At 39.8% G+C, this 23476-nt stretch overlaps 1 protein-coding gene across 1 annotated transcript; it reads right to left on the bottom strand.

The window, feature by feature from the left end:
• Positions 1 to 80: 80 nt before the first annotated feature.
• On the bottom strand, positions 81 to 19283 carry PYROXD1 (pyridine nucleotide-disulphide oxidoreductase domain 1). The gene is given in 13 exon segments (XM_082309045.1): positions 81 to 621; positions 1144 to 1281; positions 1572 to 1694; positions 3902 to 4023; positions 4026 to 4037; positions 4940 to 5069; positions 6398 to 6498; positions 7498 to 7658; positions 8612 to 8685; positions 10552 to 10680; positions 12130 to 12249; positions 14544 to 14624; positions 19090 to 19283. Coding segments are annotated over 13 exon segments (1521 nt in total). The 5' UTR covers positions 19171 to 19283; the 3' UTR covers positions 81 to 372.
• Positions 19284 to 23476: the final 4193 nt, after the last annotated feature.

The following is a 23476-nucleotide window of genomic DNA, read 5'->3' on the forward strand; positions in this document are numbered from 1 at the left end:
GGGAAGAAGGGAGCTATGAGGCAGGCACAGGATTTAACAGGTTTTATTTAGAAGGCTACCTTGCGTTCAAGTGACTGCAGCGCGATCTTAACAGCACAGTGAAGCCCACTTTTTAAGACTGTTATAGCCCTGTTCTCATACGCTCATCTAATCTAGACAAAAACTCTTTGCCAACACTAATCCACTTGCTATTGTTGCTACATTTCTACACAGATTAATTTAATTTGCCGGTCAGCATTTTGACAAGATCAATAGAAAATCTTAATAAGGAATTGCATTTATCCCTCATTCCTGGTAATCCTGAGAAAACAGCTTTATAAGACATATTACTCGGTGTCAAAACTTTATATAAAAATGGAAATGGGGTTTTCTTCAATCAAAATAATCTTCTATATCGATATCTGGATTCAGGAGATCTTCACCATAGGCTGAAAGATCCATTTGATTTAAAATTAAGTTTTCGAACGTTTCTTCCAAGTCCGTTTCACCAATCAGCACAGCTCCCATCATTCGGCCATTCTGCATCACTACTTTAACATACTCTTGTCCCTTGGTACATCTCAGCATCAGTTCGTGGTCTAAACCCAAGCCTTGAGCATTGTATTTTCCCAAAACCACCACCTAACAGGAGGAAAAAGAAAAAGCACTCATAAGGTCACCGCAGCGGCTTTTAGTATTTCTGCTGCTAACAGTTCTATGCTTCAAATGACTCATGCAAATAGGGAAATATTTGTCCCTAGGGAACCTCCCCCCTTCATTGGCTTTCAAACCCACAACAGAATTAAAGATTTTTCACCTTGAAATATCATACACAAACCAATAATGAACCAGTCACCACGCTGAACCGTGTTGAATTTATCCATGAAAGAAACCTAATGAAATGGAATATATACAGAGATGCAAGTAGATCAGTTGTCATTCACCAATTAAAATTTGTAATATGTCTGTAAAGATTTTGCCCTCTTCAGGTTCAGCATTCCAAGTTAGCGTGAATAGAGAAAATCTAAATGTAAGATTAATTATTATATACAGAAAACAGTTTTGTCAATATTAAAGCATCTGCTCAGTGTTGGCAAGTGAATATAAGCAAGCGATATGTGCGTTACTCAGCGGTTCAAGACTATTAGACTGTATTTACTTTACCTTGTAATTGAAAAATTTTGTAACGTGAGCAAATAGTTCAAAGCTGAAATCCAGATCAATAGATTCCCCTACAGTATCCGCTGCCATGCATTTTGCTGCATACCACCCCATCTGCCTAGCTTGCGTCCACAGTCTCATCTGAAAAAAAAATTAAAAAGATTTACACACACAGATATGCATCCCTGTGCAATGAGCAACGCTCGCTGTTTCATCAATGCACGCTAGGTATTTTCATTATACTCAGGCTGAACAGCCTGGCTTTCAGCCACATACATGAAATTATCTGTCGTCGAGACACCCAGGATTATCTACTTGTTCACCGGTTTCCGCTTCAATTAAACTTTCTTTTCTCCCATCTGTGTAATAGTGTGTCATTTACTTTGTAGATTAGACTGCTGCTGAGCGCACAACCGTATGATTTGACTTACCTGATGCCACACTGGACTAGGTTCCCACGACGCCGTGCAGATATCTCCAGCTGCATATATATCTGGCAGGGATGTGTGCATGTGTTTATCTACTTTAAGACCTCCATCTTCACCTACAGCAAACTAAAGTATGTGCACAGATCAGCAGTAAGAAAAATAATCATTTAAACTAAGTAATTCAACTTCATCCATGTTAAGCGGTCATCTCATTTGTTACTTTTTAATGGCAGACTCCTACAAAAATTTCAGTAAATTCACTATTCTGCTTAACCAAAACATTTGAAGATATAAAATTATATGAATAAATACTACAGGAACCCAGTAAGATGCTCTTCTGGATGCCACATAGCAACAGAGAACAAGGTCATTCAGTGTAAACAGTTTATGGCTATTCTCCCATCTGACTCAATTCAAAAAGACTGATAACCGCAAGAGAAACACGGCGTTCAAACCTCACAATCTCAAGACTCCTCCATCTTCAAGGGAAGAAAACAGATCCCCCAAAGAGTGCCATAATGAAGTATTTTTCACAACTGTCCACATATAAAAGTATTACTTCCCCATATTATAATGCAACCCTGGACCTGCAGAATTTACCCTGAATCTTATCAAACCTAGGAGGCTTCAAATAAGCAAAGACAAAATTACCCTACAGAAGTAGAATTTCCTAGCAATCTCTGCGTTCTTTTCTCACCAGGTTTAAGAACAGATCGGTGTTGCATTTTACAAGTGACCTTCACATATCCTTTAAAATATCTCAAACTATGTATTAAAAGAAGCTCAGAATAGCATTACATACTGAATAAAATTATTTAACATGAGACTATCTGAAAGTGGCAAGACCTCTGTGGTAAGATACAAAGCATTAAGCATCGTTTCTAGAACACAGCATTGGTTTTTAAAATATTACTGATCCCTAGGCAGGGATGTAACAGAGCTTGCCAAATTTCAAGTCACACTACCTATGTTACAGGGACACTGAGTCTTAGTTCATTTTGTATTTTTGCCAAGGCCAGAAAACGCCATTTGCAAATACTTAACGCCTAATCTAACTTTGTAAAGCAGGCCTTGAAATATTTCGTGGCTCAACATCAGATGTACATTTTCATAATTTTCTTCTGCTTTATTCAGAGGATGGTGTTTTACTTCCTAATCAGAAGGAACTGCAAAACGCCAAATACCCTCACATACTGGTTTTGGCTGGGACAGTTAATTTTCCTCACAGTAGCTTGTAGGGGGCTGTTTTGGGTTTGTGACAAAAACTGTTCTGATAACACAGGGATGTTTTAGTTGTGGCTGAGCAGCACTTAAGACAGCATCAAGGCCTTTCTTGTTTCTCACGCTGCCCTGCCAGCGGTAAGGCTGGGGGCGCACAAGAAGTTGGGAGGGGACTCAGCCGGGGCAGCTGACCCCCGCTGACCCAAGGGATGCCCCAAGCCACAGGATGCTGTGCTCTGCAGCAGGAGGGGGAAGGGGGGACATCCGTAATTATGGTGCTTGTCTTCCCAAGTAACCCTAACGCGTGATGGAGCCCTGCTTTCCTGGGGGCGGCTGAACGCCTGCCTGCCGATGGGAAGCGGTGAATGAATTCCTTGTTTTGCTTTGTGCGCAAAGCTTTCACTTTGCTTAAATTGTCTTTATCTCAATCCCTGAGTTTTCTCACTTTTACCCTTCCAACTTTCTCCCTCATCCCAGTGGGGGAGTGAGCGAGCTGCTGAGTGGTGCTGAGCTGCCGGCCGGGGCTAAACCTGACACCCAACGTGAGGACAGAATGATTTCAAGGCCTGAAAATTCACACGGCAGCTATGAACTCCGTAATCATCATCCATGGTCAGATGCTGATTCAAAGTGTGACTTCCCTCCGTGAATATGAGCACCTTTTTGAGCTCACCCATGAGCTCGGTTTTCTAGATGAAAATTATTGGAAATTACTGCTTTCTTGCCAGGAGAAAATGTTAAGATTTGTAAGATAAGAAAATGGTACAGAATTAACACAAAAATTATTCTAAATTTTTGCCACGTTAACCAATTATACAAATGTTTTTCTCTCTTTGTATAGGCTTAACAGCGTATATTGTATATATACTGCGTATCAGTACATAACCATGAGTAGCAATACAATAAGCCAAGAATAGTAATGAAATTAATGAAATTAATTTTTATCATGTTGGGTATTTCCAGTATCAACATACCTGCCTTATTCTGAAATGCTGTACAACATTCAAAACCTTTATCAATGTTTATGTCAGAAGCATAACCAGCTGAAAGAGCTTATTTCACCTTACTTTAAAAAAACAGCTTAAACTTCAAAAAGAAATCGGTATACTTACATTATTGCCATCAAGAAATGGTTTAACATTTGGCACAACTCCAGTTGCACTGACAATGAAATTGCATCCATAAATTTTTCCATTAGTTAATTCCACATATACAGGCCATAGCACTGAAAAAGGGGAAAATTTTGCCCTAAGAATGTAACCAACAGAAGTTATTTTATTAATGATGTCTTATAACAAGACATGAAATAAAAAGAAGAAAAAATAATCTTTTGAGATCTCTAATTGATTAGGTAGGGAAAAAATAAAATAAAATACACCCCCACACTCCACCCCCCACCCCCCCCCCCCCAAAAACCAGAGATTACCTATAGCATTTCTTACCTTCACTCAGGACTAGAAAAATCAGATTTTGGAGCTTAGCTCCAAGTCCTACTATTAACTTTCTCTGGAATTTTCCTAAATCAAAGCCCTCATTTGTAGGGGGAAAATACTGTGTCCTGCCACTGCTTCAGACCCACGGGATGTTCTCTGGAGTATGCAATTGCCAAATATTTGCATATAAATTTACAGATGCACAGGAAATGCCTCAAAAGCAAAAAGAACGTCAGAGATTTGACTTTCTAGAATCTTATGCTGAAAGTAACTGGCTATTAAAATAGTATTTTAAATATGAATTTTCATTCAGTGGAATTTATAGATTGAATTATGCATGAAACAAGTGATATTTTCTTCTACTTTCTTTGAAGGACTACATCAGTTTTGACACTAAATGCTTCTGGGGTTTTTTTACTTCTTTTTTAACTCCACTATTGATGTATGACTTTATTGGACTGTGACAAGGAGGGAATATTCTGCATACAGGATTTAGGTGACTTTGTGGAAAAAGAGTCTGACCCATAACGTTTTGTAATTCAATTGTAGCCCATAAATCAAATTCTCAACTACTATTGCTAGAGCTCCATTTAATTTATAGAAACAAAGGATATTTTTTCCAAATCTGTATTTGCTCTAAAACAACAAACAAGACGAAACATGCTCCAGCACTGCTTTATCTTCAACACGTTACTTCTAATCAGCACTGGCACCTACCCTCATCTGGTTCTACATTTTTCTCTTCCTTAGGAAAAGTCAAAGAAGTCCGTTGCAGTTGTATAAATTCTTGCTGTAAATGTATTTTCTTTACTTCACATAGTATTTCAATATGTACTTTATGAGAAAACTAAAGAAAGATTGACAAAATGGTGAACATAATGATTAACAATAACAATATTTTTAATAGGAAGTGTACCTTCATCTAAATTCACATGTTACTAAACTGGGGAAAAAAAAAAAAAAAAAACAAAAAAACCCACAAACCAAAAAACAACATCTATCCCATCCTAAAGCATGACACATTAGCTGAGTTCCCACGCTTTTTCCTTTTTTGGCACAGATCTAACCATAGCAAATGGCAGTTTACCTGCCTTTTCAGCAGGTATCTGATGTTCCTTGAAATTTCATGACAATTTAGATTTTTCTGGCATGCCAGAAAACATATTCAAGTTCCCCTGAGTTTACAGAAGAGAATTCAGAACTCATCAGAACAGAAAAAAAGTAAATTCATCTTTTCTATCTTTCAGTATTTCAAATCCTTTATTTTTTCTATCATAAATTAAATTCTGGTAACAATAATAAGCTTATGTCCTAAATGGTGTAAAAAGAAAATATATCCTGTTCCATCAACCCATGTTTCAACCACTAACTCCTATTTTGAGCTCGAGACAGAAGCTGGAAAGTTACCTGTTTCTCTGAACAGTTTTGTGGATTCAGGCAGGCCTTGAACGGATTTATTCTCCACTACACAAACACATTTCCACAGCCTTCAACAGCCAAAATACCACTGATTACTCTGCTGAGTATCCTAAGCATCCTTCAGTTGGTATTGTAAAGCCATTGCTGTAGAATCTATCGCTGATGGCCTTTGAAAGGCTTTTGTTTTCAAATGAGTAACAGATGCAAACACCTAACAGCTAAGAAATTAATGAATAACAACCTGATAAAGAACTATGAAATGTGAGGATTTTTACTTTATTTCAAATGTGAAACTCTTCACAACGCTCATGTCCACTACTGATTTTGCATTTCATTATCTTCTGTGACAGGAGACTGACGGATGTTCCCTGTACCTCTGCACAAATCCTATTTTTCACATAAGAAAACGTACGTATGGCAGATAAAATCAGGACAATAGAGGAACCACTGCTTCTGGTTCCACCACTGGACACCAGTCCTACAAAAACATGCAAACCAACATTTATGTTTCAATCTGAAGAGCAAACCGCTAAAACTATGCCAGCGGATCTGATCAGCCACCTTCTTCAAGCAGAAAATTATTTTATTTGTGTTAACATGTTTTCCTGTTTAATTCTGACAGAACAGGAGAACCAGTTCAAACACGTTTTTGGGTTTATTTTTCTAATAATCCTGAATGTGACATTTCACATTCTGTCATCCTTACCCACTTAAAGTAACATTCAAACAAATGTGTAAGCAAGAGTGTGACCATACCTCCTTAGTCCCTTTAAGACATAAGCCCTCATGCCAATCGGGGCCTAAGGCACTGCCCAGTTTGTCAGATGCTGCTATAGGTCTTTCTTTTTCCTCACTTCCTGAAGGAAAGAGACGGAGAATATCGGATTTAGCGTGCATACTTTATTGCCTGCAGAATTCAGAACAAGGATTCTCAATTAAAAGATATATGATCTGGCTGCCAGGAAGGAAGACAAAAATGTGTAATGTCTCAAAACCCATTAATCTGCAGACAAATCAAACTCCAAGCCAATTATTTTTAACACCTTTCAACTTTATGCCTTTCATTACTTCACTCATCTCCGAAACAACCATGCCACTGTCAAGTGCCTGCACGGAGACTGAGCCCCAACACTACCAGGTTCTGGAGACCCATGGTAGACTTAGGTGCTTAATATCCATGCTAACATTTAAATTGACGTCCATCTGCTAGCAAATGTGCACCGTCCCCTCCGTTGCACGGAAGTGCGAATTCTGACACACCACGATACATTTGAAGAACCGTGGTGCCATTTTGTGATGTTTAGGCTGACTCTTTTACCATTTATTCTTCCAACCTGAAGTCTAGAACCACGCTCTTCTTTTTGTTGTTATTTCGGTCATATATATGTTTGTCTAATGTTTGTTCATGCAGTTCTAGTTAACTGTTGTGATTAAGACTGCAGCTTCACTGCATCTGTAAGAACGTTCTGTGAAGTTTCATCTGGTCCTCCAATAGCTTATCATGGGAGAGCTCCTTCCTACATAATGCTGACATAATTCAGAAAAACATTAAAATATTACAGAAAATAGAACAGGTTCTTCAGCAGGTGGAATACAGGAAATGAAATGTAAACTTGGCACAGCTATAAAGATAAGCACATTTTTTACAGTTTTTAGGTAACTATTACATGCTGCCATGTGTCTACATCAATTCTGGATGGGTTTTTATATCACTTTTTAACTTTTTTTTTTTTTTAAGAAGGAAATGCCATTGATGATAACAGTCAACCTTATTTATGGCCTAAATTAACTGATCTTAGGACTATCTTTAATATTAAATGATGCTGCTGCAGTGTTAGGAAACTAAAACACCATACCTTCGGTTGTATACTTGGTTCTTTTACATTCAATTGGAGTCTCCCGTTTTTCAGCAGTTAGCTTTGGAATGAGAAATTCAGCTGCTCCTGCATCAAAAAAAGTGTTCCCAATGGCTTTGTCTTTGATAGCCCAGATTACTTCGCAGCCTTGAATTTCATACCTGTGGACATTTAAACAGTGGATAAAGTGACAGACTACCTGAAAGGGATCTGACTCTTAGCAACACAACTAGAAGCATGCCAGCTTTCATTCCAGAAGCTAGAAATAAGGGATCCAAGACTTTTAAGCCTATCAAATCCACTACTGCTTCTAAATATTTACACAAGGAACACATTGGGGTTGGGGGAATCTCTAAGTTGACAGTCATACTTTCTCACCAGCACAACTTCAACTGAACCAGGGTGGGGGGTGAGGGGACTTAGATCAAATTTATAATAATACTTAGTATTTCCTGTTCCCCATGATGAAAAAAAAAAAAGTGCATTTTTGCCAGACTGCCCACTGCTAAGAACTGGCATTTGGATCTTCTTTGTACTACCTGGAACACGAACTGGTAGAGACATGCAGAGGACAACCTAGTGAAAGTGAAAAAGTGATTCCCACACAAAACAAGACCATATAATTGTGTACTACAGATGTTTCTGTAATCTAGCAGACTGCAGGACCACACAGTTCAATATCCTACCTGTGACAAAGGCCATGTCAGACACTTCAAAAGCTCTATCAACTTTAATTGATTATTAGGCTGGGTGCAAGATAAGCTGCCTCTCTATTCGTGTTACATCTTCTGTCTCCAGAAGTCAGTCAAGTTTTATAACTTAAATATGGCCCTTAACAGTCTTAGCAGAAATCTGTTAGTGCCAAATCAGAAAAATGCTGTATATTCTTGATACGTATGTGTCAAAGCGTCTTCTAAAGCTTGCTGAATTTTATGTGACAGTAAGTGCCACTATACTGTGAAAAAGTTATTTTAGTAAATTTTGCTACTAAAGGCTTTAAGAGCTACAATTTTATAAGTCAACTTTCTCCCAAACTCTCGCACACTGGCTTTAACATAGCATTGTTAAAGATTTTATTTGCATACGTATCTTTAAAATTTAGTCGTTTACTTACACTAATTCAAGTGCAATCCCACCATTTCCTACCACTACTATTCTCTCAGATTGAGCCAAATTCTTCTGAAAAGCCTGCATTAAGAAAGAAAAAAAAGTCAATTACAACTTAGGTCACACGTTCCCTCATACTGATCAATTACATCCTCTTCAATATTTTCTTGCTCTCTTAGTCTTCTCATTTTGATTTTCTCAGACTACTGATACACATTTTCTTATGCTAAGATCTGTTACAGAAGCTAATGAAACTTGTGTGTTCTGTCATATTAAAGGATGAAGTTATTGATTCAGCCTTACAAGTCTCAAATTGAGACAAGAGAAGTTAAATAATTACATTTAAGCCAATTTGTCAGAGCCCTTAATAGAATCCAGGAGATTTTTCTCTGTCCTAGCGACCATTAGCATTGTGGTATCTATTAATGCAGTTTTATCACAACTTGCATAACTTTCACAGTAATTTGCATAACATTAAAAAGGCAAAGATACAGAAATTTAGGAATTTAAAAATTCCTGATAAAAAATCAGGAATCTAAAAAATAATTTGGAGCAAATCAGAGCCAATTTTATTTGTGCAAAAAACTTTCAGAAGGAAACAAGTCTCCAAATCCATCTTAGTGGTGAGAGAAATTAAAAAAAATATATAGCCCAGACAGGTTTTTTTTTAGATAATATAACCACTTCAAGTATTTTCTTTCAAACAAATCAAGAATCACGACTGTCAGACCAACTATTGCAATTACACAAAAACGTGTTCATCCATGCTTCCAGTTTACCCGACTAATTGTATCAGAGAACCTAAAGTGTAAAAGTAAAAGACCATGAAAACTGCAGTCCTTTAAACCCTGCAGAGGATACTGAAGTCGTATCAAAGGGGACTAATGAATGCAACCAGTCACCATTAAAAAAACCAAACAAACAAACCAAAACCAAACAAACCAAGAAACAGAAACAAGCATTTCAGTCTCATTCAAAGTTCAACATCAGTTTTGACAAATGACAGCCCAGTCTACTGTCTCCCACAGTGGCCAACAGTGGATGCACAGGGAAGACCATCAGAAGATGACAAGCACATGACAATACTATCCGGGAACACCCTCACAGGTTCCAGACACCACTGGTGCCACTCAGGTGGCATCTTTCCCTTCAATTCAGACAAGATAAATTTCTCAAGGGCTGTCTTTTCTTGTGTGTTTTTTCTTCCCTCTTCTTCTCTTTCTTTTTTTAAACTCGGGTAAAGTTTCAATATTCAAAACAAACAACAACTATTTCATAGTTTCACTTCAGTTTGCTTGGAAAATCAACTCCCGTTTTATTCTCAACATCAAACTTCATTTGATGAATTACAGCCCTTATGTTATGGAGAAGCAGTGTTCACTTTCACCCTGCCTCCTCTAATTCTAAAGACCCATAGCAGTGAAACCTCACTTTCTACTTCCAAGCTGAAGTTTTAGTCTATTAAGTCATTCCTCATGTGAAAACTTTTCCACCTCTGTGACTGTATCTGTAACTCTTTTTCAGTACAGTGAGGACAGGCAACAGTAGAACTAGAAAAAAGCATCCTTCAGTAGCTTTTCACTGTAAGAAGTAGCCCTTCATACTGTGCACCAGATACACCTTCTCAGGGAACTTCCTACTGGAGCCTGCGCTCTGTTTGCATTTTCAGATTGGCCTCTGCCCGGAGGGTAAAAGAATATAATTTATTCTAGATTATCATGTTAGAAATATTGTCTATAAGCTATCTATAAACTTAAATTTAGTGACTAATTAATTTATTTAATGGTATTTAAGGCTATTTCCTCTGCTACTGAAAGTGTTCCTATTTAAGGATATATAATAACAAATATCATCTTATGCATCTCCATTTCACTCTGCAATCATTTTTAGTATTTTGCATCAGAAGTAAGAATACATTACACATTTGTAAGTCCAAAACACATTTACCTGCGCACTGTCAGTATCCCGGATTCCTAACACATATGGGTTTCCTTCAGAAATTAATTTTGGTTTTGCTCCAGCACACAAGCAAAGTTTTTCATACATATATTCTTTCCCATCCTCAGTGAAAATTTTCTGTTAAAAATTAAGATAAAAGAAAAAACAATTGGAGACATTAAGAGAACATCAGCTTTTTTTTCCTTAATGTTATAGTGTTTTGTAGATATTAAAAGCCGTAACTGGCGTCTTAAAGAGCAAGCCTTCATACTCTCATTGACTGTGTGTCATTTATTTGCATTACACTCACCACGGACTTACAAGCCTAAATATATGACATTATATGATGGGTAAAATGGAAAGTGTACACAGTGCACCCAAAGAAAGATGAAATATAAAGATTACCACTTGGTGGCACTCTGTACTCACTATCTCTGCTAAAAGAATCGGTCTTCTACCTGACAATGTGCCCCCCCGCCCAGTAACAGCTGTAGACCTATGCACTACCGTATATTAGCAATTAAGAATCTCATTCAAAACATTTCAACAACAGTAGACCTCTGTTAACTTAACTAGGCACAGGCTAGAATACAGTTTAGAAAGACCGCAAATTCTGTTCTTTGGTAAAGAAAATCGGCAGGCACTAAACAAGCTACATCATTCTGCAACAAGCAATACTTATATTTTAACATTTTATGACCTTTGTTGTTTTCCAAACTATAAGCTAAATAGTTTACAGTGGTTTTGCATAAAGAGTTTTTACAGGTTTTCGGAAAACAGAGGCAAAAGATCCTCCAAATCCATACACGTGAAATATCCATGTTCACAGAGACATACCTAAACTAGAACAACATTATAATAATGATAACAGAATGTAATTCGAGTCAGAATATTAGCAGAATTATAATCTAACTGGAATCGTATCTCTGTGACTTAAAATGAGCAAAACCAGTTTTGGATACGAATGTGAGTTCCCAATAAATGCTGAAGTGAAAAATAACGTCAAGCTGACACGGACGCTAAAAAGGATCTGTATGTGCTCTACACTGCTCATACTTGCAACATATTTCCTGCTAAAAAGAAAGAAGAAAAGCTGGAAATGATGGTTCTTTCAACAATTACTAGGTTTTTTTAATCATAAAGTTGTTAATATTTTGCTCTCTGTAGCGACAAGCAGTAATCCGGGAATCAGAGATCTCTCCAATTAATGGTTACAGAAATTTTGACACCTATGTTGATATACAGTATTGGTTGCATTGACTGGTTTCCCTGCTGTTCCAATCAGGTATTCAATGCAATATCTGTAATGAGTCAAAGATTTAAATCTAAAACATACAGTTTCTTAATTAACAAGTAATTTTTGATCAACATTTATGTCCCCTGCATATATTTCTACTTGAACAACAGTGTAAGTGATAAGTGAAATTGAAATTAGGAAGTATTTTCTTGGAATTTTGGCAACTTAACACTTAAATAACCAGAATGTTCTTCAAGAGAATTTCATGCCCAAAATAGTCACCTGTTTCTTAGATTTTTTTTTTCCTAAATAATTTGAAAAACCACATAAAAGAGAAAACATTAACTTACATGTTCATCACTTTTCAATTGTTTTACTCCAGACTGTATAACTTTAATATTGGGATATCGTTTTTCTAACATAGAACTTGGTTGCTCTTCTACATCAAATTCCTCAAGTGTTTTGGAGACCTGTAGGAAGAAGAGAGGTATTTAAAAATATGGATCATTTATCCATTTCTTTTTCTAAAGCTTGTAACAAAATGTGTTCTGTTCACTTCCAGTAAAGAAGTCACAACATAAAGCCCATACTGTCTCAAAAAATGTTATCATGTTACTGCTAGAAGTTCCTTTTTATATACAGAATCTTTTCATGCCTATTCCTGGTAAGGAGTCATAGTATCACAGAGAATTTTAATTCTGAAGCTAGAGGTTAAGCAAAAATGGAGAACCCTGACAGCTGCTCTAACTGCTATTATGTTTTATTCCATATATAGACTATATTATCAGACTTGACAACACTGCTTTTTAACTTACCTGATGCAGTGTTAAGACCCTGTTTTTCTGTTTGTTATAATTTTAATAAAATAACTCAACGGTGTTCCCCCATGTAAGCATCTTCCTCTCCTTGGTACTTTGGGAAAAAAAATTTGGTTAAATAGCTTAGAGAATTATGGAAACACACTTTTGTCTGGAATAAGTATTTTTCTTCTATTTAAAAAAAACAACAACAAAACAAAACTGGTGACATTTTCTTCAAAAACCTAATGATTCAAAAAACTCTTGTTGCAGGTAGTTGGCCTTTATGTCAGGAAAAGTGCTTACTGTTGTTCAGCTTGTAAGCAGGATGTATAAGACAAGTGTTTAGGCAAAATAGATTCAAGACCACCTCAAAGCATTTACTCAGCATCTCATCTGTACTCACTATCACTATTTCAGAGATTTGGGGGCGGGGGGGACGGGGCACGACACGGGACACAACAACACACAGACACCAAAACCAAACCCCAAACAGGCAAACCAGAACTCAGAAAACATTCAAGTAAGTTATCTTGATTTGGGGTTTCTTCCAGAAGTGAGCAGCTGCATGGGAACCTCCAGGCCTTCTACTTCATAGAATATTCAAAGAGTCTGGAACACAGCTAGGAACCAGAAGCCACACCATGCTTGCAATTCAGAGAAATTAAGATGCGCATGTCCAAAACTTAGAGATGCTGCCTTCAAATACTGTTTAGCTATTCCCTTATTCTTCAGATACCGGAGCTTCTGCTAATGTGAATTACAGACTTGACTTTTCCGCAATGTGTGTCTTTCCTGGATACTCATGACCCTACTGTCAGCGCTCTCAAACTCAGAAGATATTCTTTAGTTGGATGTTACTCTACCAGTCTCACATCCAAGCTCTCAGTCTCTCAGCTGTGTTCTGAGCACCCCATTAGCCCCGGACAAAAACCACAGTGTGAAAAGGAAGAGATGCTGATAGCCAATTACAGCCACTCAATGCAAAGAACTGCTATTCAAGTCTCTCTATGCTTTATTTTCCCCCTGTAATGATTTGAATCAGGCATTCATACACCAGTAAGAATTATGCTAAAACCGCGCCGTCAGATAAACCACAGAGTGGTCTTCCTTTACCTGCCATGAGATATGCCTCTCCTGTTAGATACCACGTTTCAGAAAGCGTCATGAATATAAATGCCAAGTGGAAGCCCAGCTCGAAGTGTCGTAACTTTCCCTGAGGTAAAACCTAACTTTCCCTTTAGGTAAAACCTAACTTCTTACTGGCTGGCAGCTTTGCATCCCGAGTTCTGTGCAATCCAGTCTCCAACTCTTTCAATGCCCTATGGTAGAGCTTGAAGTTCCCTCAGAGCGGGAAAAAGAGCAGTGCTTTCCCACATCTGAGTACTTCTGCAAAACTAGCTTAATGAACCCACTAGCCAGAAATCTGAACTCATGTATGGATTTTATTTTCTTTTTTCAAACGAGCAGGAAGGAGGTCATTGAATCACCAGCTGCTGGAGATGTAGATAAAGCTGAAGGCAATTTCACAGACGGCTATCCCTTTTTTGTTACTTGTCAGAAGTCTGTTTCTGCCCAAAATTCAAACACACTACTATATATGAGAACCAACAGCAAGACTAAGTTTCTCAAGTAATTTATTCCGAAGATACCATTTCAGTGCTTAAAACGGAGCATACCCACTAACAAAGCAGTGAAATAAAGCTTCAGTAACTTAGAAAATACTTAACCACGTAAGTACCCAGTTTAACCTTTGCTCGAATGTTGTGAATATACTCACCAATTACTAACGATCATGAATCACTATAAAATATCCCATCAGTCCTACCAACACTTAGCACTGTAGTCACACTAATGCAAAAAAAAGTTCAAAATCATAAGCATTTTCAGGATTAGGTACTAAATTATCTGTACATATACAAACTTCTGAAGAGGTCTTACCATAAGAAAAATTAAGTCTCTCCTACCTGTTTGAAATTCGTTACAGCTTTTATAACTGGAGAAGCTGTCACCAAAAAAATGTCTTCTGATGGGAATTCCACGGCCAGCTTGTAAAGAAACAGAAATCATGATAAGTAAGAGTCATCAATAGATTTTGACTTTAAGATAATAAAATTATTGGTGAAAAGTAATATGTGTTACTACATTACTTTAGTCTTGTAGAATCCTATTGGATAAACACTACAAGATTACAGAATGATAATGACTGGAATGAACAGAATTTGGAGACTCAAGATTTTAATTCATTCACACACAAATATATCTTCAAGAACTACAGCCATGGTATAAATGACTACTCAAAAGACTATTTTTATAGTATTCTAAAGGCCAACTGTAGGAACACACTATGATCATGTGATTTCTGGAGACACCCAGTTGCTGGATGTACTTTTTTATTGCATAGCAGTGACTAATTGTTCACAGATTTCATTTTGACAGAGGAACTGCTGATTCCTATTGGCTATTGTAAATGTCATTTAGTAAACTGATAAATGGATTATCATCTTCAGAGTGGTACTAAACAATACAAGACTTTTACAGGCTCCAAGCCAAAGTGAAGAGTTCCCATTTTAAATTTCCCGTTGCTGTGCCACAGAAAATAAATCAGCTCTGTCAAGTACAAACCACTCATCTCTGAGGTACAGACAAAACCCAGGGCTCCTTGTCACCAGCATTCTACAGATGAACAGAACAGTTCTATAAGCCACCAAGAGGCACGTTCCATGTTGTAAATGAGCAACTGAGTTATAAAGGGACCAGCACATATTCCCGTACCTCAGATAGGAGCAATCTAACATCGTAATCTGAAGGTGAAAGTCATGAAACCTTGTTGCCGGTTTAAGGGAGATTCACATGGTCATATCCTCAGCAAATACAAATTAATTTAACGAGGCTATGTAAAACTCCATGTAATCCACACTTTATAGCCTGAATCCCTAACATGTGTTTCACACATACTGTAGCTGTATGCTTTCTATTGACAGCCAATAGGAAGAAAAGTTGACACGTAACATATTGTGCTGCAGCAGTTGCCCCCAGCTGTATCTAATAAGCCTTAGAAAAACTACAGAGTGCTATGGAAAGCACGTGATCATGCTCAATATCGTTGTTAATGACAGATAGTGGGATTGAGCACACCTTCAGCAAGTTTACAGATAACACCAAGCTGAGTGGTGCAGTGGACTAGCTAGAGGGAAGGGATGCCATCCGGAGGGAGCCTGACAGGCTTGAGGAGTGGGCCCATGTGAACCTCATTAAGTTCAACAAGGCTGAGTGCAAAGCCCTGCACCTGGGTCAGGGGAATCAACAGCTTCAGTACAGACTGGGGGATGAATGGATTGAGAGCAGCCCTGCAGAGAAGGACTTGGGGATACTGGTTGATGAGAAATTACATAAGGGCTGTCAACATGCGCTTGCAGCCCGGAAAGGCAATTGTATCCTGGGCTGCATAAAAAGAAGCGTGGCCAGCAGGTCCAGGAACCTCACCTGGAGTACTGCACCCAGCCTGGGGCCCCCAGTGCAAGACAGACATGGACCTGTTAGAGCAGGTCCAGAGTAGGCGCATGGCCAATGGTCAGAGGGCTGGAACACCTCTCCTATGAGGACAGTCTGAGAGAGCTGGGGTTGTTCAGCCTGGAGAAGAGAAGGCTCCAGGGAGACCTTATTGTGGCCTTTCAACATATAAAGGGGGCTTACAAGAAAGCCAGAGAGAGACTTTTTACCAGAGCCTGTAGTGACAGGACAAGGGGTTAACAGTTTTAAACTGAAAGAGGGTAGATTCAGATTAGGTGTAAGTAAAAAATTCTTTACTCTGGTGGTGGTGATACCCTGGAACAGGTTGCTCAGAGAAGCTGTGGATGCCCCATCATTGGAATTCTTCAAGGTCAGGTTGGATGGGGCTGATCTACTGTAAGATGTCCCAGCCCAGGGCAGGGGGGGTAGAACTAGATGATCTTCAAAGGTCCCTTCCAACCCAAACCATTCTGTGATTCTATGTAATAATCATCAGATATACACTGTAATTTTAAGACTGACAACATGTACTTCACATCACTTACACAGGCTCAGATGCTTACCCCTGCCCTCTTATTAGGATTTAATGGTTGTTTGAAACTTTCATTCAGTATTATTAAGGTTATTACATTTCTTCACCTTTTCAAATACTAAAATTAGAAATCTGCCAGGTAGAATATTAGGTTTATCCATTCATATAGAAATGTGTAAGTGATCACAATCCAGAAGGAAACGTTGCAATGTAAGCATGGAAGGCAGAAATTATGTAAGATATGAAACATTTTATGACAGAGAAAATAAATTTAACTCAAGCTTTTAAGGCAAATTCAGCTTTTAAGACATTTTGTCAGACTATTTCAAAATGTACTCAAAAAGTAACTAATGCTATGTGATTTTTTTTTTGAGACAGACCTGATGCAATGATTGTTCTCAGACAGCTGCCTGAGAAGTCTGAACTACAAGACATCATATAATGCATACCCAAAATGCAATATGATGGACAAGTTGTTTATTGCCACTACGTTCCACAGAATTGTACTTGCTCAAAACCAGGACTGAGAAAAACTGTGTTGAATCTTCCTCTTTTATTTAAAGCATGCCCCCAGCTATGGATGTATGACATAGAAATCCTTCTAGAACATACAGTGCCGCTTTTAATGGACTTGGTGAATTAAAATGTATGCTAGAAGACTACTAATACTCATTGCTAACTGTGCTTCCTGCAGTACTAAGAGATGAGAAAAAGAGGTAAATCTCTGTCATCACATAACAATCTGATTTGGGTTTTCCAGGAAAAAAAAATAATGGTGACGGAAAGAGCATAAGAAAAGAGGTGTGAATTACAGCAGTAAATGGCACTCTCTGTGAGCTTTGGAAGAAAACAAAGCCTGAACTCTGTGGCACTAACACAGCAGAAAGCATTTTCAAGAAAACAATAAATTTTAGTCCCTTTTATAGCAATCTGAAAGATTACAGACGTCCAATATATATTGGAAATAACTGTATTGTGAAACAGGATCTTAGCAATTAGATACAATTCTAAATTACTTCCAGGAAAACATAAAGTCTCTGGAAATATTAAATATTGACCCAAATCTTATTCTTGCAAGCACATAAGATTACACAAGAACCTTAATTATACGAAAAGTTTGATCAACTTTCAAGGGATTACTCATACTGATATAGCATTTAAGTGTCTGTAGTACCAGAGCCCACAAATTACATTAACCACAAATAAAAGGAAAAAAATAAATCAAACTAATAAATGGTAGAAACAAACCAATTCCATAAATATGGAGAACAGTATCAATATTTTTTTGTAATTTAGTTTGCATGTGGTTTATACAACATGTCAGAAATATCACTTCCATCACCAGAGAATAGATGCATCTGAAACACAGTCTTCATACTGCTTTGTAGTTTTAACAGATAAAATATTCTTCACTGAACTAATATCCACATCATTTCATTCCACACTATAGGTACAAAATTACCTCCAGTTACTGTAACTTTAAAACCACCAAAAACCTTGAAACCAAGAAACAAACAAATTTATTTTTAGAGCTTGAGCTCATGGAAAGCTGAAGAGATCGGACAATCTCGGCAGGTGTACAGCCCTAAACACGGATCCAATAAAAACAGAGCAATATTTTTATAAAAAGGAGAACATGATAGCAGCCTTCACCTTAGCTGCAGTACCATCCGTTATCAGGAATAATGCATGCAGTGCTCCTTCAAGTTTCTGACCTCTTGACTAGCATACAGAGTGCCAGCTTTCTCAAGTTACAAAGTCTTAATCCTCTTTTTATGATCATAAGCCCTTATCAGGTTATCTGCAGGACAGTTTTAACCTCTTGAGAAATATTTCTAGACAGATAACTATTGTTATATTGCAGCATTGCTTCCCTGGGGCTAGTTTTGTTCAGGTTATTTTTTTGAGGGACAAAATATTTGTAAAAAATTGCGGGGGGGGGGGGGGGGATAGGACAGAATTCTGCAATTACTGTATAAATGAGAATATTTATGCAATTACTATATCAATCTAACGAACTGTTTCTACAGAAGTTCGTAAGTTGCCCTTGGAAGCATTTATGCCTCTAAGTAAACACAAATACCTGAGCGGTCCCCACAGCCGCGCAGGCCGGTTTCAGGCAGCGCACGGCTGGCCCAGTCCAACGCGCACACGCAGTTCCACAGGGCCCGCAGGCCGGTGACAAGGCGTACGGGCCCGGGCCCGGACCCGCTGAAGTCCGGATACCGCCATAGGGCCGGAGAGCCTCCTCCGGGAGCCCAGGGGCCAAGCCCCGGCCTCACCGGCTGAAACAACGCCGCGCCCCTGCCGGAGCCGGGAGGGGTGGGCCGCGGCCGGCCCCCGGGGACAACGCCGCGCCCCCCGCGACGACATGGCGCCCCGGCAGCGCCTCGCGCCCCCGCGCGGGGGGTCTCGGGCGGCTGGGGGCGCGCGCATGCGCGAGGCGGGCAGAGGGGCCCGGCCCTTACCTTCTCGGCGCAGGTGACCCCTGCGATTCCTCCGCCCACCACCACGAACCGGCTCCGCGCAACGCCGGGGGCAGCCGCCATTTCCCCGCCTGCTCCCGAGCGCCCCGGCAGCGAAGGAAAAGAAAAGGAAAAAAAAAAAAGAAAAAAAATCGCCGCTCGCCCACGGGGGCGGTTTCGCGCCGCCGCCTCCTCGCTGGGCGGCGGCGGCGGCGCTGCGGCTGCTCCGCCTACGGCGCGCGGTAGCGGCCAAACCTCCCCCGCTGGCGGCGCGCCCCTCCCGCGGGGCTGGGCGAGGCACCCCGCGCGCACCCCCCCGAAACAGCTTTTTTCGCTGATTTTTTTTTTTTATTATTTTTTTATTTGGAGTTTACTTTCTCCCCGTGCCGGGGTGAGGCATTCGCGGGCCTGAACGCTGGAGGATTTTCATGGACTTTGTCAAGGGACCAAAGAGAACAGATAGCAAATGATTATGATAAAAATTAAAGGGAAAAAAAAATACATTCAGGCCTTTCTTCATTCCTTAACGGGAAATCAGGAAAAAGACACAGAAATGTGAGACTGCATTTTCCCCAGGCCTCCCCGCCCCCCCCCCCCCCCCCCCCCCAATCAGTTTTGGACACAATACTAAAAGTATAATTTAGTCCCTGGTGTGAAGACGAAGATCGAGCTGATGTTTCCGAGATGCTCCTCTCCCTACCCGTAACCCTCCCTCCACAAGGTGCAGCCGTACGGAGGCAGCTGGCGCTTCCCCGCGGGCTGCCTGCTGCCGTTCAGCAAGGACATCGCCAGCAGCGCCCGGCTTCGGTGGTGGCGAATCCTCAGTCTTCTCTTCGGTCATCGGAGCAAATGACTTTGCTGGTTTCCTTCTTTGTTTTTGAGACTTGGGTAAGAAGTGTGGTACTGTAACGAGAAGTGCGTCAGAGTAAGGAAATAAATCGACAGGCGATAAACTGCCCAGCAATGCCTATAGTTTGATATGAGCTGCTCAAAACGAGTTGAAGCTTTTGCAGTCTGGTTTACCTTAGAGTTTTCAGTAGTATTAGTAGGTACGATTTTCATTCTAAAGCTGACCTTCAATGCTTTTTTTTCCTCTTGGAGGAAGGGATAAGCTATAAAAGATAAAACTACTAATTGCGTGCACCAAAGAAAATGACGCTATTTTATGGCCGATGCCTTTTCAGACATTCCTGTTGCTATCAGGACATCAATCAGAGTCTTCAAAACAGTCACTTCCTGATGGCAGCTAGTTATAAATACTTTTATTTTGTCATTTTTTTAAGAAGTAACTTTTTTTCCTAGCATTGAAGGTAATTTCACAGTCCAGACAATTGCTGGCTGTTTTGGTCATAAACTAAATTCTGTTCTCTGAACACATCCCATTCCACTATAAATTACCTGAGTAAATGACCTGACCTAAACGGTGCAAGAAATTGGATAGACTTGCGTCATCAAGTACAAGAATACCTTCCAAGGATTTTATTCTGCAGTATATGATAAATGACAAGAGAAATTCTCATTTTACTTAGAGCGTTTGCTTGTGCAAACAAAGAAAAGTTGTTACTGCCTCCATTCACAAAAAATGTAAAAAGCCATTTTGGACACAATGGGGCAAATTAAGACTGTGAAAATAGTTGCTCACAATTACAGCATACCTTCTTAGTTCCTAATTGACAGCAAGGAGATGATAAGTACAGATCTGTAAAAACTTTTCCAGATTAATGACGTTTAGTTTGTGTAGGGGATGTAATGAACGTGGCTTTAGTATCAGTGACCCTTTGCAAATTCATTCCTGACACTTCTTACCAAGCTTAGTGCATATGCATTGGAAAGGAGTAGCAGAGGATGTGAAACCATGAAAGGAGATGGCAGCCATTAAGTAGGTTTTATTCTTTATGAAACGAGAACTCTTAATGTTCTCTGAGGAACTCTGAAAATCACTGTGCACCCATTGTGGTGCCTATGTCACTCGTATCAGTGTGTGCATAGCCTTCAATTCATGACTTTTTGCATCTGACACTCACAATCTAAACATAAATATGACTGTCATAACCACTCCAAACTCCAGTACCCAAATCCTTGCTGCAGTCCATAGATGGAGTGGATATTGACCCAGGGGAGTCCCTGCAGAAATTCCAGAAGAAATTCACTTGTCTGTAAAGCACGATCATTTTTCTATGAAGGAAAAAAAGTGACCTGTACAGTTACAGGTTGACTGGGTCTCTGCTACCCTGCATCCTTTGCTAAATGGCCGTTATGCTTTGGCACAGAACAAGGCCTGCTAGTTCATGGCTCTGTTGTGAAAAGCCAACTGTGCTGCCTGCCACTGGTGATGCATTTTGCATCATCCTTCCTTTTCTGCAACTGTGTTTGGGCACCTCAGATGTCTGTAGGCCTTTGTTGATTTGGGCTGAGATGGTAGGTTTTGTCTGGGAATATGAGTAATGTATCACTCATGAATAATAAATTAATGTACAGAATATGACAATAAAGCCTTTACAGCGATACATACTATAAGGAATTCTTTTTTTTCACTGTCTTCCATTCCTCAAGCAGATGGAAAAATTGTTCAGACAGTGAGAGCAGTGGGAGGCAAGAGCTGCCCAATCCACTGACTGAATGATAAAGGTGAACAGAAAATTACATGTTATTTGATTGGCCTTTGGAAGGGGATCAGAGAAGTGATAAAGCTTTTAAAAGAGCAGAAAACATTTTACAGGCTGAATGACACGAAAGGTTCCAAGAAGATTTTTTGTCAGTTAGTACTTGGTTCACAGAAAGGCAGAAGATGTAATATCATTGTGGTTAATCTGAATGATTTTTAAAACTACAGACTTGCTTCTGGAAAAACACCTTAATGTCTTGGCACCAGGAGGTGCTGGTTCATTATGATGCTAGTAAGAAAAGCACTCAGACTCTAGTAAAGTATCACTTAAAATGATGTTTATTGGAGCTAGCACTATAACAAAAAACAGGATAGTACAGATAATCTCACATCCTTCCAGATGCTGGGAGCCTCGAGTTGTGCAGCATTGGATGGGGCTGCAACAAAGCACACCATACAGATCCCATCGGTGGAAAGGTTACCCAGCGCTGCGGTCTTTTGAGCTTTTATAGGATTTTCTTACAAGACAACATTTCTATTCATCGTTTCTACTGTCAAACAAAAAGGACGTTCATATGAGAACTTGTTGCTGCACTCTTAGATAAAAACAAGGCCACGCAGGTGGTGTAATTGCCGCTACCGAGTGGGAGCTGACGACAGGCTCCTCGTTACAATGAGCTGGCTGAGTTCAGCCCATGGCCAAGGGCTGTGTGCAGCACAGCACGGGCTGAAGGCCAGGCTGTATGTGCAGCACCGTACAGCACAGCACAGGCTTGGGCCAACGCAGGTCAGCTGTTCCGTGGATCGCTAACTCCTCGATGTACAATGATCTTCCGGTCAGGATGACTAACTTCCACCCCTTGATCCACGTACAGTTGACCTTTCCTACAGATACCGTAAGTTGCAGATTATACCAGTAAGTTTTTTTGGCTACTAGAAAGATTATTTTACAAAAAAACAATTACTAAATAATACAAGAGTAATAAGTATTAATTGTGAGAATAAGTGTAGGATAGCAGTCACCTTGGAGCTAGGACCATCAGAGATGTCGTGCCATGAGGTTCCACCCCTAGTCCCACGTACCCTAAGGTTTGGTGGTTTCACCAAACAGTCCAGTTATGTGATGTCGTAGATGAAGAGGAGCTTTGGTGCTGCTGGAGGGCAGAGATGTCCAGCACTTCATGTTCACTGATATGCAGCATGCAGAGATCAAAAGCAATACTGTGAGTCTCCACATAGCAGTTCTGCATGAGATAAAACAAAGACTTATTTTACATACAGCATAAGTTCAGACATGTAATGAGGGGTGTCTGCTTGCTCCTTTAGGATTAAGTACGTGGCTCCTGGTCCATGTGTCCCGTCTGCAGGGATGAGTGTCCCTTGAAGAGTCTGGTGTTTGCATTTACCTCTGATTCTTGAGGGGTCATTGGGCTCTGTCAGCATCCTGGACTGTACCTCATAGTGCTGATGTCCCAGCAGAAGATGCTAGGAAAGGAGGTATAGCCTTAGAAGCATGCTTTACTATTCAAATTCTTTACAACCTGTAATAGCACAGTTGGCCAGTTATGGAGAGTGCGAGAGGGGAGCTGTGAATGCATCTGCTCTTTTAATCAGGCATTGGTCTGTTCCATTAGATCAGCTCCCCTGGGGTGATAGGTATATGATGTACCCTGTGTCCTTTGTGCTCGGCTGCCCACTGTTGGACCATTTGGCCTCTGAAATGAGACCCATTTTCTGGCTGGATGCAGGCAGGTGGGTCTATCCACTGGCTAAGTAACCACAGGC

The sequence above is a fragment of the Platalea leucorodia genome (assembly GCF_965183815.1).
Source record: "Platalea leucorodia genome assembly, chromosome: 4".
Lineage (NCBI taxonomy): Eukaryota > Metazoa > Chordata > Aves > Pelecaniformes > Threskiornithidae > Platalea > Platalea leucorodia.